Source organism: Dryobates pubescens, chromosome 7, assembly GCF_014839835.1.
Source record: "Dryobates pubescens isolate bDryPub1 chromosome 7, bDryPub1.pri, whole genome shotgun sequence".
NCBI classification, from domain to species: domain Eukaryota; kingdom Metazoa; phylum Chordata; class Aves; order Piciformes; family Picidae; genus Dryobates; species Dryobates pubescens.
The window spans coordinates 45832560-45849845 of record NC_071618.1 but is presented as its reverse complement, the minus strand read 5'-3'; the positions used below and the strand labels follow the sequence as shown (position 1 = coordinate 45849845).

At 44.1% G+C, this 17286-nt stretch overlaps 1 protein-coding gene across 1 annotated transcript; it reads right to left on the bottom strand.

Moving 5' to 3' along the window:
* Window positions 1-1561: 1561 nt before the first annotated feature.
* STOML3 (stomatin like 3) lies at window positions 1562-12063 on the bottom strand. Its single transcript, XM_009908667.2, has 7 exons — window positions 12012-12063; window positions 7128-7231; window positions 6321-6393; window positions 4557-4639; window positions 3050-3253; window positions 1874-2008; window positions 1562-1765 (listed from the first exon to the last, which is right to left on the bottom strand). The coding sequence occupies exons 1-7, from the start codon at window positions 12061-12063 to the stop codon at window positions 1565-1567; spliced, it is 852 nt and encodes a 283-aa protein (XP_009906969.1). The 3' UTR covers window positions 1562-1564.
* Window positions 12064-17286: the final 5223 nt, after the last annotated feature.

Below are 17286 nucleotides of genomic sequence, written 5' to 3'. Positions count from 1 at the left end.
GACCCTGCCTATACCATAGCAGGATTTCCATACACACTTCTGAAGCTGGAACTGGAAGTGACCAAGCATCAGGGATGAATGTGCCTGGCCTGTGTCCTGTGCCTGACGCAGGAGTCATGCATGAGCTAGTTTGTGCTGGTAGCTCACTAAGAGCAGAGAATTGCTTTTCAATTGCACTCTGAAGTCAAGAGCCTTTCAAGGTGTTTTTGGTTGGTTGGTTGGGTTTGGTTTTTTTCCTTTTTTTAATGAGTTTAATTAGTTTGCATTACTTAAAAAAAGAAAAAGAAAAAAAAAAAGAAGAATGTCTGGTTACATTTTCCTAATGAATTGCTGCTGCTGTGGCTATGCAAACAGCTCTGAAGATGCAAATTTGTTGGGGAAAGGTGGTTTTGCTGCCACGGTTCTAAAGACTTCCACATATGGCCAACTAAGTTGATGAAAAAATAACTCCAATTCTGAAAACTTCTTTGCTTAAAGTTAAGAAAAAAGGTTGTATAAAATGTTTTGCTAACACTGTAAAGTAGATGTTCCTCAAAGGCAGGTTTTACTTTTTTAGTTCACCAGCAAATTGCCACTTGGCAATCATGTCTGAAGTAGTGAAGAGCTGCAATCAAATGCTGTGTTTGCTGAACAGGTCACCATTCTCAGGTGCTCATGTCACAGTCTTTGTGCCAGCAGGTACTGAGCACAAAATTTTCCCCCGTGGACTGCTTGTGTTACACTGCAGTAAAAATAAGAAGGGCCTCTATCAGTGATATGATAACTTGTAAAACCATGCTAATGTGGTTAATTTTGAGTCAAATGACCCCGGCAGATACAAGGGGCAGCAGTGACCCTTGGATGGAAAAGACAGTACATGACAGCAGCACCTACCAGAACAGCTAGTCCAACAGCCTTCAGATTCATATCAGACAGCCCATCATGGTGTGCCAGCAATGTGAACTGCCTGACTCTTTTTGAAGCCTATAAACTCAGTTATAAAGCAGCTGAACTCAGATACCAGCCATGCCCCCTGCTCAGCTGCCAGGCACTGCATGGGGGGAGAGTGGGGAAGGCTCACTTTAGAAAAGCCTGTGCCACTGTTTCATGATATATAAGAGAATACCTTTAAGGCTAGGGGCCAAATCCTTCATTTCACTTCACAGGACTTGAGTTAAATACCAGCATGTGACCCTTTGCTGTGTGGAGTACATCCATTGCTCAGAAGTTCTTGCTTAGCAGACAATTCACCAAATAATTGTTACATTGAAGACTCTGTAAAATGTGGTGAAAGCATCATTAAAGTTTTGCATAAAATCTTACATTGTACATATTTTATTACATTTTACATATTTTCTTCATTTTCACTTGGAGACGAGCCTAAGCTGAAAGTGTTTTGTGCCTGAACTTTGCAAATGCAGTCGCCTAATGTGGGAGCTATGTGTGGGTTAGTAAACTATTTTAACTCTTCTTTTGGTACAGAAAACCCAGTCATGGGTTTAACTTTAACTCTGGTAATCTGGAACTCCTTGGTTCTTAGGAAACCCTTTAAACCTCTGCCCAAGTAACTAGTGTAGTACACTCTCTATCCCCCTCTATTTTTCTGCCACAAACTCTCAAGCATATTTATAGGGAGAGGAAAGACAATGGTGGAATTATTCTCTGCTGCTAAGGTTGTAAGTGTCTGCAAGTAGCGGAGCTGAAGACCTGCTGGAGACTCAGACAGCACCATGGAGGCCTGCTTGAGAGCTTTAGAAGCATTCATTTCTCCCTCTGCTGCCACAACCTGCAAAGTAAGAGAAATCCACCTTCGGAATGGGAGAAAACGAACAAGCACTTGGATGCCTGGAATGATGATACAGGAGGTTGGGGTAGACAGTGCTGCAGATCTTACCTTTGCTCTTGCCTCTCGGGCAGCCTCTGCTTCAGCTGCCATTGCCCTCTGCATGGCCACAGGAATTCTGACATCTTTGATCTCCACTCGAGACACTTTGATTCCCCAGTGCTCTGTGGCACTGTCAAGGATAGCCTTAGGGACAAACACACAAACCACCATAAAAAGCAGAGTGAGAACAAAGAGATGACCTCATGGCACGCCCTGCCACTTGGACAGCAAGGAAGGCAGCATGTGAAACTGCACAACAGAAAGCTGGAGCCCTCCAGGAGCACTGACACCCAATGTGTTGTACTATGAGCGCAGGAAACTCCTGCTGATCAACACTAGTCTCTTCTATTTGGCTTTTCTACTGTTTCCTAAACTATAATCTCCATCTTTTCTTTGGGAGGACACTTAGCAAACTTCTCCCTTTTACAAAGTAGTACTACAGAGGCTTCTAGCGAGCACAACACTGTTAAAGCACATAAAGGCACACATGGGTGAAAGAAACAGCACAGCCCTGCAGCACTGACATGCTCTTTGTGCTTAGACTCCCAGGTGCTACTATAATCTGTATCACCACTGTGTCCCTTGCTCTGCCCATGGTTACTCTCCTGGATGGAGAGGAGTGCAATCTCTCTTTGATTTGATTGTGTCTCATCTCTGACTGAAAAAAGAGTAAATCAGGTTTTGGGTTTCTTCTCTGCTCCCTCCTATGCTACCAATTAAAAATGCAAAACAGATGGCATTTTGAAGACATAAAGCAGTTCAGTTCTGTACTTCTGGTTGTCATGACAGGAGCTATAAGCCTTGCCTTGATTAAATCTCAATCAAGGGTCTGCTCAAGATAGAGCTTCCCACAAGCAGCAGATTTCTTTCTCAGCACTTGCAGTACCCTGTGTGGAAAGATTAAACTGATTTATTCAAGTCACTGGATGATTTCAGAATTTTTGTTACTTCTTGACAGAAAATAACTCTTCTATAGAAACCTGGGAAATACTTCTGGAATAACTCTTTCTGACACTAAGTAATGGGATGTATAATTGCAGGGCAAAAAAGAAAAAGAAAAAGACAAAAAAAAAAAAGATAAGAAAATTTAGTTAGCATTGATGAAGAAAGAAAGAGAAATTATTTCCAATTGCTAGTCCCAAGATGTGATCATGCTTCTCAGTAACTTTTGAGTGACAGATTTACCTGGATACCATGTGCAATCTCCTCACGACCTGCCAGGAGCTGAGCCAAGCTCTGTGTACCTAGAACATTTCTCAGGGTTGTCTGTGCCAAGAGGAAGGTAGCTGAGTGGACATCAGTGATGTTAGCAACAGCACTGACAGCACTGTGAATCCTGTAATACACCACCCCATCGACTTGGGTAGTAACAGCATCTTTTGTGAGAATCTGCATTCAAGAAATGTACAGAATTAGGAAAGGATCCAAGAACACACCCTCCTCAAGGGAACTAGCAATTTGTTTTGGTTTCTTTGTCATACCCCCGAGAAATGGCTTCTTGGAAGCTGTCCATTACTTCTCCAAAACTATGTATTTGTAAGAAAAAGCAGCAAATTAAAACAAAAATAAAAGTAAAATGCAAGAAATTGTGAGGCAAACCTCTGGAAAATATTTATTCATAGAGGAGTTGTGTCACCTTTTGCAGACAAGTCCCCTGTGCCTCAGCAGGCAGTTAGCCTCATCAGGGCACTAATGATGCTGTCTCTTCCCTCCTCAGCATCATCTGCCTGAAAGTCAATGCTCCACAGAAGTCCTGCCAACCAGTGCAGCCTTGCCAAAAGCTTTTAGCCTTGTACAGCCCAAGTACTGCAACCATCTTCCTTTCAATCTTTTCATCACATGCACTCCTGCAATCTGCGCTCTGAGTAAAGGCTTTTTGTGATTAATTATGGAAAGATAATGGTTCAACAAAGAGCTCCTGGGGAACACAATGGGAAATCCCAAAGGGTTATTGGGGCCACCTCTTTTCCCTCTGCTCTTCGTGTAAGGAAGGAGACAACAGTGCCAACGCCATGATGAGAAGCATTGTGTTGCAGTGCGGCTGGGCACACATGGAGCCAAATCTTTATCAGGAGGACAGGAATAGCTCAGCAGCTTGTTCTTTGGATTAAATGCTTTAGTCAGTGTTTGCCAACCCACCCCATCGTTCCTGCTTGAAACAGTTTTGTGTATGATTTGTCTGCTGCGTCCTGTTAATTTAAGGTTTGTCACCCATGCGCAAGCTGCCTCTTCAAAAACGCAAGTACCCTCAAGCAGAGACTACCACATTCTTGAAAGTTTGTTTGAATGAGCTGCATGTCAGATCCAATTTTATTAGGACAGTCATTTCTGGGTATCTTATGCTAGTTCATTACTTCATTTCAATGTTTGGAATAACAATGTAACTGGGAATTTCTTAGGCTCTCGCCTCCTGTCCTCTCTGCATTTGCAGTTCTAATCCCCTTCCCTTTGGTCTCACAGTTCTGAACATCAAGTAAGAGGAGTTTGCTGGACCTGCAGTAACGAATGTGCAGGTTCTCATATGTCGAAGTGTTGTAAGCAGTTTACAAGTCAGAAAATACAGCAAATAAGCTAAATCTTGCATGGTGGTTCACAGCTGCGAGACAATAGAACACCTACATTATTTCTGACCGTGCCATGAATCAGCTTTACTTTTTATTTCTGTCTTAGATGGCTGCTAGGGAATAGTTACCTCTTGTGGAGGAATGCTGCAGGTAACTGTTCTAAGGTCAACCTTTATAAATGTATCAGTACATGGAATTATGAAGATCAAACCTGAAAATAAAAATTATTAGATTAAATGCTTTTGAAAGCTAGGTCTAGAACTAGGTATCCTGTACAAAACACACATATGGAAATGTCCACAGAATGGGGAATGAATCTCCCATTAGAACTTAATGGCCCAAGGCACATCGCAGTTCTGGTCTCAAACCTGTCTTGAGACTCTTGGCAAAAATTCCTTCCATGCCTTTGTTTAGTTTCCTTTTTAAATCATAAGCTGTTTCTGGCACACTATGTGTGCCCCCAGGAAAGACAACCCCCAGGTCCAGATTCCTGCAGCACCTGCAAGCTCCCACACAAGGAATGTTGTCCCAACATATGCCATATGCAGTGGAGTCCCCACTTTCCTTTCATTAGAAGGGGAGAATTGACATGTTTCTAACCTCAACAATTTGCTTAGGTGCCCAGAGTCGTGCAGAAGAGCTCTGCACTTGCCCAAGCTGCTCTTTGGACCACTTGGTTTTTATTTGAGAAGGGCAGCACCTGAAAAATGACCTTTTTTGGTTTATTTCAAATTCTAGTTTGCCCAGTTTCATTGCACAGAGGGTAACTGCCCCAATGTGAATACCTCACATTGTTGGGTTGGCTTTGTATTTGTGTGTTGCAACCTGACTCTAGGTAAGCATAACAAACTTTGTATTGATGCAGTGTCCCTGCCCTGATACATTCCCTGTTTTCAGAGCAGAAAACAGCTGAAGAGCTGGCAGCAGCAAACATTATTGGAAGTGAGGTACAGTGAGAGTGGCCACAGTCACTCAAAAAAGTCTGTGGCAGAGCTGAAGACTCCCTGGTCACTTGCCAGCTTCTGCAGCATGAGCTCAACCTTCTGTTGTCCAATCTACTCAACAGCAAAGCTGTATATGATACCACTGTATATGACAGTGGGGTGGCTGTACCTTCTCTTCAGAAAAACAGTCTGCAGGCAAAGGAACTGCAACAGAGTGGACCATCGCATTCCCCTCCTATGGTATCACAGAATCACAGAATACATCTGGTTGGAAGAGACCTGAAAGATCATCCAGTCCAAACTTCGATCCAGCCAACCAAGCCATGCCTCTAAATGCTTAAACACCTCCAGGGACAGTGACTCCACCACAGCCCTGGGCAGACCATTCTAATATTTGAGAACCCTTTCAGTGAAGAAATATTTCCTAATATCCAGCCTGAATCTCCCCTGGTGCAGCTTGTAACCATTTCCTCTAGTCCTGTTGTTTGCCACCAAAGAGAAGAGGCTGGCCCCCTCCTCACTCCCACCTCCCTTCAGGTAGCTGTAGAGGGTGATGAGGAATCCCCTCAGCCTCCTCTTCTCTGGACTGAACAACCCCAGCTCCCTCAGACACTCCGCACAAGTCATGTGCTCCAGGCCCTTCAAGAGCCTCATTGTCCTTCTCTGGACACACTCCAGCACCTCGATGTCCTCCTTGTAGTGAGGGGCCCAGAACTGTACACAATACTTGAGGTGTGGCCTCAAAAGTGCAAAGTACAGGGGGATGATCACCTGCCTGTTTCTGCTGGCCACAACGTTTCTAATATGAGCCAGGACGCTGTGGGCTTTCTTTGCCACCTGAGCACACTATGAAGAAGGACCTCCGCAATTCTCTGTGCAGTCAGAGTGCATCACAATAAAAAAGCAAAGGACACTGCATGGTAAGAGAATAAAGCTACACGCGTTCACCTGGTCCCTTTGCTTTCTTGGACAGTATACGTCCCAGCCGAAAGACAACAGCACGTTCATATTCTCTGACAACCTAGGAAGAGATTTTACATTTAGATTTTACAACTCATTCTGTCTGAATTAGTCTGTCTGAATTAGCTTTCTAGTCTGAATGTTGTAATCTTTGGCATCCACATCAAACGTGCAAAAAAGTACAACTAGTGATTGGAATCAACCAGCAAGGCTTCCAATCACCAGGCATTTGGCTTTTTCTCCTCACCTCATGCTTTGATGGAAAAACTCAGACCCTAGCCCTGTAAATAGGTCACAAAAGATATCAAACGGTGTAATGCAAATCAAACATGTTAGTGTATAAGGGCCTGGTGTTCAGAGCAATCGGTCTGGTAACTCACCCCTAAACATTTCTTGAAATGAATCATATCATGCCCATGTCTTGAAGGGGCATTTAATAGGTTTAGGTTACATAGCTGCTCAATGCACAGATGCATTTTCCCATGTGCTCATGCTAATTATTCTTGCTGGCAGCATCATATATGAGTTCTTCAGAAAAAGGTTGTAGATTTATTCCCCCAGTGTTATAATGGAAGTCAAAATTGCAAGAAACTAGAAGAGTTAGTTGTGGTGATGCAGAAAATCAGTGGAAGAACAGGGAACTTGGTCCTGAACCACATCTTTGCTGCAAGTCCTTACAATTCCAGAAAATGAATTTGAAGTGCCTTTTCATAACAAAATCAATAAATCCATAAACATAATTAACAGTGATGATAATAAAACATTCTTTGTGTGCCTCAGACCCCACTAACTCACCTTGATACATGCCCAGATGGAAATAGGAAGGGTAATAAGCACCAGGAGGAATGAAAGGGAAACCAGGATCCAGCCACAGATGCCAATTCCTCCCCTCCTGTCAGCTATTAAAGAAATAAGGAAGAGGAGAAATTAATGAAAAATTTGAAAAGAGTTATCCAAGAGATGTAGATCTGGCTCAGGGCAGTCATGAGGGGCTGCAAAGTCCACAGAGTCACACTCTCTTCCTCTCTGCCATGAGTTACAGAAAGCCATAAAAGGTCTAAGTAAGGATCCAGCCTTACAGCCACTCTGCCCGAAAGGTTAGAAGGATCAGAAAGCACATTTTGCGGTAAGAAATAAAGAGGGAAAATGGACGGCACTGACAAAATTGGGGGCTGTGAAGGAGAAATAAATCAGTCAGCAGGGACATCCTCAACTGGAACAGGTTGCCCAGGGCCTCATCAAGCCTCACCTTGAATATATGGAGGGAAGGGGCCTCAACCACCTCCCCAGGCAACCTGTTCCAGTGTTTCATCATTGTCCATGGCTGGGGTAGAAGATATAATTTGTATGAAATAGGCAGCAAGGAGAATGAGGGGAACTCCTGCTGTCTTTGGATGAACATTTGAGGAATATTGATGGCCCATCAGCTTCAAAATCAGTGCCTGTCAAAATGCAGGCTCATGCTTTCTCAGCAGTTCTCTCACTGTGCTCAGTTCATCTCAACCCAAAATTTCACATAATGCAATTTCATTATTTCAGAACATGTATCAGAACAATTCCTTTATTTTAGTGCTTGAAGAGAAGGCAGAGGTGAGCTGCTGTTCAAGGACTGAAAGTTTGGGAGGCTCTTTGTAAGAAAAAGGTGGTCAAGGAGCAACTGCTCTTTGAAGGGGGGAGTCGCTGGGGCTGCTGAGGTCCTCAAAGAGACACATAAGAGGGCAAACAGGACAGTCCTGGCAGCAGAGCAGAGTGCAGAAATGCCTTGGATGAGGAGACACAAGCAGAAGCAGCAGGGATACAGGTTTGTCTAGCCCCGAGGGCTACTCAGCTGCCAGGTCTGGGCCAGAAGAGGATTTTTGCAGGCATGAGCATCAGCAGATGGGAAGCTGAAGACCACAGCCTATGTTTCCCAGTGCAATCAGAAGAGGCAGGAGACAGGGAAGAAGGCTCAGAGGTCTCTTCAGTGAACCTCCTCCAAGTTGATGGAAAGATGTGGTGTGCTAATGGACATGTTGTTTGGAAGGTGAAGGCTCGCACTGGGAATTTCTGACAGGAGACAAAACTCACATGCAGATAAAAACTGGTAAGTAGACCATAAAGCAATTCATTTTATACTTTGTGAGAAAAAGCTTGTCACCACAGTGAAACAGCATGAGGCTATTTGATCTGTAAGGCACAAGCTAACAGACCAGCAAAGCAGGACTGACAGGTTTGTCAGAAAACCCCTAGCAGCCCTGGAGCAGACACAGCAGAGCCCTCTTGCAGCTCCTTCCTCTCCTGGGTACCTCAGCACGTAGCTGGCCTGTGCCTGCTGGCAGTGTTAATTGCAGACCAGGGTGTTACAACCAAGCCCTTTGCTGCTCGCAGTTTTGCACATTCTACTTCTGAGGTACCTTCTGCAGATTTAATTGCTTACATACAAATACATTTGCGTCCAAGCTCCAGGCCTCTCTGGGAGCACAGAATTGCTACACTGGGAGTCCATCTCTCTTCCCAACCCTTTCCAACAAACAGTAATTTGAAATCCCTGGATGTTTCATGAGGTATCATCAGCAATTCTGCAATCAGTGGTAGGAATGATTTGAGGAGTTACCCTGAGCAAATTATCACGCAAACCTTAAGGTCGTGTATTAATTGAGAAGACCTTTAATGCTTCATGCTATGACCTTCATGTTATAAACTTCAGGTTACAACAGGTCAATGAAGTACCAACAGTCAGGTGTTTTTTAATCAGTAGAAAGAGATCAGGAAAACTCCCCAAAAGGCCATAATTCATAATTATTAATCTAAAGCATGGAGAAATTAATCATAAAGGGGTGGGTTTTTTTCAGTGGAACTCAACACTTCACACTCTCTATTTCATCTAGATGATTAGTTTACAGAAAAATGCTTAAAGATCTTTTTCTCCAGTGCCAAACTTGGTTATGAGGAAGAACCTCCTCAAAAGCTATTTTGGATTGTAGTATGATCATATTATCAGCCACCATTTACCTGAGACCACTGTGAAGATACCTGTTAGGAATGACACAGTCCACAGACAGGGGAGCATGGCTGGGAACAAATGCCTACATTCTGCAGACAGGTATTTGAGCAGCTGAGAAGATGTAGGGTGCACAATATCGCCTATCGCAGAACCATGGAATGACAGAATGGTAGGGGTCAGAAAGGATCTCTGGAGATCCTCTAGTCCAACTCATGTGCTAAAGCAGCTTCGCCTAGATCAGATTTCACAGGACCATGTCCAGGGATGTTTTGGAAGTCTCCAGAGAAGATGACTCCATTTCTCTGTCACTGTAAAAGTGGTTTATCCTTATTACCACTGCAGGCAAGAAGCACAAATCCAAAGCCTTATAAAGTACAACTTAATCCTTCTCCATAAGAACAGTCCTAGAGATCTTGATGCCAGCTAAAGCCATAGATTTCAATGAGAAAAACAGGATATGAATGTCTACCTTCCTAATACAGAATCTAGGCCTAGCTCCCCAAAAGACACAGGATCACAGGATGTTAGGGGTTGGAAGGGAACTCTGGAGATCTTCCAGTGCAACCCCCCTGCCAGAGCAGGACCATACAATCCAGTGCAGGTCACACAGGAACATATTCAGATGGGTCTTGAAAGTCTCCAGAGAAGGAGACTCCACAGCCTCTCTGGGGAGCCTGTTCCAGAGCTCTGTGACCCTTATGGTGAAGAAGTTCCTCCTCATGCTGAGGTGGAACTTTCTGTGCTGTAGTTTACGTCCATTGCCCCTTGTCTTATCACCTTCCCTCTTGACATCCAACCCTCAGATATTTATAGACATTGATTAGATCCCCTCTCAGTCTTTTCTCCACACTAAAAAGCCCCAGGTCTCTCAGCCTTTCCTCATAAGGCATGTGATCAAGTCCCTTAAGTATCCTTGTAGCCCTCTGTTGAACTCTCTCAAGTAGATCCTTGTCCCTCTTGAACTGGGAAGCCCATAACTGGATGCAACATTCCAGGTGGGGCGTCACTAGGGCAGAGTAGGGGTGGAGGAGAACCTCCCTCAATCTGCTGGACACACCCCAGGACACCACAGATATTCTCTGATTAATACAAACTTCCAAACAATTTAACCACAAGACTACAGAGACTTAAATTACTTAAATAGAAATTTTAAAACACAATTGTGTTAATAGAAAAACATGACATAGTGAAGTATATGGATCAGTCACAGCCCGATGTATCAGTGTGGTAGGTTGAGAGAGGGCTTAGCTCTCCCTCCTCCACAGAGTAAGAAACCACAGCTAACCCAGTCGAAGAGCAAAGCTATATATTTACAAGCATATATGGAAAGCAGGTTATATATAACACAATCTATACAGGTATTTACAATATATACACAGAAATATACAGCAAAAAATCCCTCCCCGAGGAGGGATCCCCTCCCTGTAACCCCCTCTCTCCCCCACCTACCTCCCTTTTTTTCCCAAAAAGGGGTTAGAGAGAAAGAAAGGCAAGTTATTAAGGAAAAGAGTTGTTAGTAAGCTTCAAAAGCCCATGCAGGATTAGTTTTTGCTTATCTGAAGGCCAACTCCAGCAGTTCGCAGAGAAGCAGGCAGGGAGAACAGGCTGAAACCCAAAGTCCCCCAACTCCCAAACCGAACTGAACTGAGGAAAAAAAAATTCCAACTGCTCCACAATCTAAAGTTGCATTTTATCCATGCACCAATGAAATTCGTTTAGAATATCAGAATGTTTTGGTTCTAGTACCATAAAACATTTAGCCAGTGTGTTCCAGCAGTGTTTGTTCTTAAAGGCACAGCCTCAAACGGTCACGATCAGTCACCTGGTTTTGTTATCCCTGTATGTGGATTACAATAGTCATAGCCACTAAAAAAAACTCACTTGGGTCTACAGTCTAGACCAAATCAAGAATTGCAATGCACTACAAAATGTTACGGAAAGGTTATGAAGCAGCAGTTGTGGGAAAGATACAGGACACCTGCAAGATTCACTGCATCATGGTATATCACAAACACACTTGATACCCAAAGTCATGATGTGGGTGTCAAACTGGAAGAGAAAGTCCAAGTCGTCTTGTGAAGAATAAAAAGAACCACAGGCGAAAATCTCTCAAGTATAGCAACAAAGAGACGGAGAAGACTCAGTGTCTTGTAACCACTGTGTGCCTTTCTGCTTTCTACAATCACCCAAATCAGTCCTGCCAAGACTCATGCTTGCCCCACCACACTATCCTTGTTTATGGCCAAACACAATGGTGAAACAGCACACACTGCCAGCAACAGTTTGGTTTGGCAGCAGTTCCCTTGGTTGCTGAGACCACCATGAGTTGGTCATGCAAGTGCAAGCACATCAAGTGTCCTGTTTTGGCTGAAAAGTTCTTCTACCTTCCCTAATTAACATATTCCCTGATTAACTTATTTCCATCCTGGCCCTACATACAGAAGTGTATCAAGAGCCCCAGGTTTTCAGTCCCTGGGGTGATTTTGCTGGAAAGTAGATTCTGATGCACACTAGCAGAGCAGTATGAGGCAATTTACTCTGCTACACAGAGTGGCAGATTCCAAATTTTCATCTCCAGAGACATGGGAGACATGATGAATACCTAGGATCAAACATATTTTTTTGGTTTGCTTAGTTTTGGTCCCTTTAATTGTTATTGACTAAGAAACCACACATGCACACAAAGTGAGGCTTACCAATTAGATGCTCCATGTTGTTTTTCTTAGGTGTCTCTCTCTGGGGATCCATCATATTCAAGGGAAGCTCTGACCCTTCACAGACAAGACAGCAGCATATCTGGAAACTGCACAATGTCACACAAAGCATGAAGAGAGAGGCAGGGTAAGAGGAGAAATCCCAATTGTATGAGAGCCCTCTGTGAGTTAGTTGCCTGGGTGAGGAGGGGATGTTTACAAAAACAAAGGCTTGTGGATTAGAGTTGTCTCTGATGTAACTTCTGGCTGGAGATGCACTTGGCCCTGTTGATTTTAGACCCCCACAAAATCTAAACTGGAAATTATTTCTATGAATTAGTAGCATCTGCCACCAGAGATCAAAAAATAAGGACAAGACAGAACAAGATAAAAGAGAACAAGTCCTGTGAGAAGCAGCTGAGAGACCTGGGGTTATTTAGCCTAGAGAAAAGGAGGCTCAGGGCAAACATTATTGTTGTCTACAACTACCCAAAAGGAAGTTGTAGCAAGGTGAGTGTTTGGTCTCTTCTCTCAAGTAACAAGCAATAGGGTATGAGGAAATGGCATCAAATTGCACAAGGGGAGGTTTAGGTTGGATGATAGGAAGAATTTCTTCACAGAAAGGGTCGTCAAGCACTGGAACAGGCTGCCCGGCAAGTGGTTGAGACATCATCCCTGAATGCATTTAAAAGAGATGTAGATACAGTGCTAAGGGCCATGGTTTAGTGGTGGACTTAGCAGTGCTAGGTTAACAGTGTCACTCAACAACCTTAGAGGTCTTTTATAATTGTGACCATTTTAGGCTGTGCCTTTAAGAAAGGGACAGTTACTGGAACACTCTGGCTGAATGTTTTGGTGTGAAAAGGAAAACAAAGATATTCTAAACGAATTTCATTGGTAGAATGCAACTTTAAATTTTAGTTTTGGTTCAGCTTGAATCTCAGTCAGTCAGTCTCTGTTTCAGTCTGCCTGAGCAGCTGCTGTCTTTCTTCTGTGCTGGCTGGAGTTGACCTTGAGCTAATGAGATAAGAAACGAATTATTTTCTTTCCTTAGCACACGCTTTGAGCTAACAGAATTTTCTCCTTACTAATTACCTTTTCCCTCTCTAACCCCTTTTTGGGAAAAAAGGGAGGAAGGGGCAGAAGGGGGTTTTGGGGGGACAGCCCTTGGAGGAGGGCAGGTTTCCTGTGTTACATTCTTTGCTGTGCATTTTTGTATATACTGTAAATATTGTATATTGTGAATATATTCACTGCACTTCATCCTGCTTGTAAAATATAGCTCCTGTCCATTTCTTGCTTCTCTGACTGAGTTAGCCGTGGGGTTGGGGGGGGGGGGGGGGGGGGGGGGGCGCAGAACTGAACTTCTCTCACCACCACAATAATCTAAATAATTCCATGATTCTATAAAGCCAGGGAATATAGATGGAGTACTGCTTCTCTACTGGACCTCTCTAAGTATGGGGTTCAGCTACTGAACTGATCTCAAATACTAGCAACATAAATAACCCTCCAGGTGAGGTCCCCATGCAGGGTAGTATAGGTCATCACATTCTTCTTGATACTTTCCATCATGATAAGACAAACCCTGTTGTGGTAGATAACCTTAAAATCATAGTTGTGGTATTTCATCTCCAAAGTCTTAAAATTTTCACAAGTTCACAGATTGCATCAGGATGGAAGGCACCCTCAAAAGTCATCTTGGCTCCCTGCAGTGAGCATGGAAACCTCCAACTAGATCAGGCTGCCCAGGGACACAACAAGTCCAGTCTTTGTCTCCAAACACAGGGCCTCAACCACATCCCTGGGCAACCTGCTCCAGTATTTCATCATTCTCACTGTAAAGAACTCATTAGGTCTAATCTAAATTTAGCCTGCTCCAGTTAAAACCATTGCCCCTCATCCTATCATTACAAGCCCTCTCACTAGGGCTTGTATGAGGTCTCACTAGAGGAGAGTGGCAATCTACTGACCATGCTTCTTTTGATTCAGCCCAGGATGTGATTTGCATTCTGGGCTGCAAGTGTGTGTTTGTTGGCTCATGTTCAGCTTCTTATTCACCAGTATCTCCAAGTCCTTTTGTGCAGGGCTGCTCTCACACACTGTCAGGATTGCCCTGACCTAGGTACATGACCTTGAACTTTGCATTATTGAACCTCATGAGATTCTCCTTAGCCCACTTCTCTAGTCTGTCCAGGTCCTTCTGGATAGAATCTTGTCCTTCAGTCTTACCAGCCACACTGTTTGGATTGGTATCATCTGCAGACTTGCTGAGGATGCATAGTCTCACTGTCTATATTATTGCTGAAGACATTGAAAAGCACTGGTACCCATACAGACCCTGGAGGGACACCACTTGTCACCTGTCTAAATCTGGACATTGAGCCATTGTCCTTTACCAGGTTCAGCTCTAGCTGTGCCTTGGGCTTCCTGACCTCATCCCTGTACAACCAGGCAAAGTTCCTATACTCCTCCCAGGTTACCTGTCCCTGCTTCCACTGTGCAGTTCCCTCTTGCTCTTTATTTTGACCAGCAGGTCTCTGTTCAGACATGTTGGTCACCTCTTCCCTTCCTTGCCCAATTTCCGACTCACAGGGGTAAAGAGGGTCTTACTCTCAAAGGAAACTATCCTTAGTAATCTGCCAGCTCTGCTCTGCTCCTCCACCCCTGGGGATCCTTTCCCATGGGGTCCTACTGACTAACTCCTTAAGTAGCTGGAAGTAGTTGGAAGTTCCTAAAATTTAGAGTCCTCACTCTATTTCTTTCCTGCCCCATATCCCCTAGGACTGCTGATTCCACCAGCACACGTTCACTGCAGCCCAGGCTGCCCCCAACCTTGATGTCACTGATGAGTTCACCATCAGATCCAGCACTGCATTCAGTCATTAGTCGTTCAGGTGTGACTATTACCCAGCTCAAGAAGTTACCATCTAGGCACTGCAGGTCTCCTCAACTGCCTACATCTTATTGTTCCGTCAAATATTGAGATTCAAGCCACACATAGCTTTTCAGACTGTCATTCCTGAAGGCTGCAGCAGCAGCAAGCAGCCTTCTCAAAGGACACAAATATGTTGCTTGTTATCTGAAAAAAACCGAGAGGTTTCTTTTCATATGCAATCTCTGGTTTTGACATATAGCTGCATTAATTATATGGCCATATTCTGTGGGCATCTCGTCTAGAGTATCTTTGAAAACGTGGCTCCAAATTAATCTCACTTAAGTCTTTCTCCCTGCAAGTAATCTCATTGGTCCCAGATGGGTCATTCAAAGCCAACTGCTCCACAGAGAGAATCCTCTCAGCTTCACTGAGAGAAAACTATACAGATGTTTTAGATCGGTGTAAAACATAAGCACAAAGAGCTTGCAAAACGTCTCGCACTGAGCTGTAAGATCAAGCCTGCTCAGGGCAGATGCCTACTAGCAGGGCAGCAAAGGGTGAACAATTTGAAGCAAAATGTGCTTTCGTTATTTCAGAAGCAAAACCATAATATGCAAAACCACCCCAACATTTTTAATTCAAAGCAACTCAGCTTTATTGGAAATAACTTTATTCCAAACCATCTGAATGCCACAAGCTACATAGCTGCTTATACAACCAGAGAGATTTTAACATGTTTTGCTCGCCTAATAGAAGTAATTGCTCCCTGCTCTTTACTGATAATTCCCTGAGGTGCCTGTAAATATATCCCTTGAAAGGTGACTAAAGCAGATGGTGTTCTTCTTTTATGTTCAGCAACATCTCTGTATTAGTTTCTACAAGTTAACTTCTGCTGCACTTTTGTTGCCTCTTTCGAAAAACCTGAAGTCAAAAGGCAGGGCAATGTTAACACTTCCTTGATGCTGCTCTGGGCACATGGATCACTTATGTCCCAAAGTACTATGAAATACTCAGAGGAGAAAACCCTTGAGGGCTGCAGAGCAAAGCAGTTTACAAGCTAAGCTGCAAGTTCACTGTGCTCTACAGCCTGGCAAAGCCCTGTCTCATTGCATAGTACTACAAAGAAAACCAGTTTGAGTCCAAAGCAGCTCTTTAGCTGGACTTATATGTTTTGGCTTGGTGGCAATTCAACGATTTCTGTAGTGTGCTGATGTATCTAAAGCTTCAACTTCTGTTCTGAAAGCAGCACAAAGGCTCAGGTCAGGCATAATGATGAGGTGCTTACTTGTAAGCAGGCCATTCTCCAACTGCTACCTTTGTAAATGGCACCAGTCCTTTACAATTTCCCTCAAGTGTCTCATTACTCCCATTTATCACATCAGCCAGTTGCAGAGATGCAGTCCTACAGACCCAACACCCACTTCAAAGTCTGTTAAAACCAGAATGGTAAATATGACAGAATTTTCTAAAGTCTGGGTTAGGCATAAGTTGAGCAATCTGGACATCCATAAACCCATGGGTCCTGACCCTGGGTGCTGAGGGAGCTGGCAGAAGTCATTGCTAGGCCACTCTCCATCACCTTTGGCAAATTGTGGGGAACAGCAGAGGTGCCTGAGGATTGGAGGAAACAAAACATCACTCCAGTCTTCAAAGAGGGCAAGAAGGACCTGGGTGACTGGTCAGCCTCACCTCCATAGGTGGTGGAACAACATGCTGAGCAGTTTCTAGGTGTATCAAGGATGTGACTGCCATTAGGAGCAGTCAACATGGTTTTTCCGAAGGGGAAGTCATGTTTGACCAATCTGAGCCTTTTATGAGGATATAACCAGGTGGATAGATGATGGTAGTGCAGTGGATGAGGTTTATCTTGATTCAGTAAAGCATTTGACACTGTCTCCCACAGCATCCTTGCAGCTAAACTGAGGCAGTGTGGTCTGGATGATCAGGTAGTCAGGTGGATTGAGAACTGGTTTATGGGAAGAAGTCAGAGAGTTGTGGTCAGTGGGACAGGATCTAGCTGGAGGCCCTCAGGGGCTGGTACTGGGACCAGTGCTATTCAATATATTCATCAACGACCTGGATGAGGGCACCGAGTGCACTGTTGGCAAGTTTGCAAACACAAAACTGGTTGGAGTGGCTGACACAGCTGAGGGCTGTGCTGCCATTCAGCAGGACCTGGACAGGCTGGAGAGTTTAGTCTTGCATCTGAGAAAGAAGAAAACCATGGAGCAGTATAGGCTGGGGCCTGACCTGTTGGAAAGCAGCTCTGGGAAAAAGAACCTGACAGGTCTGGTGGACAGGATGACCACAGCCGGCAATGTTCCCTTGTGGCTAAGAAGGCCAAAGACATCCTGGGGTGGATTAAAAAGTGTGCAGTCAGTAGGTCCAGAGAGGTTCTCC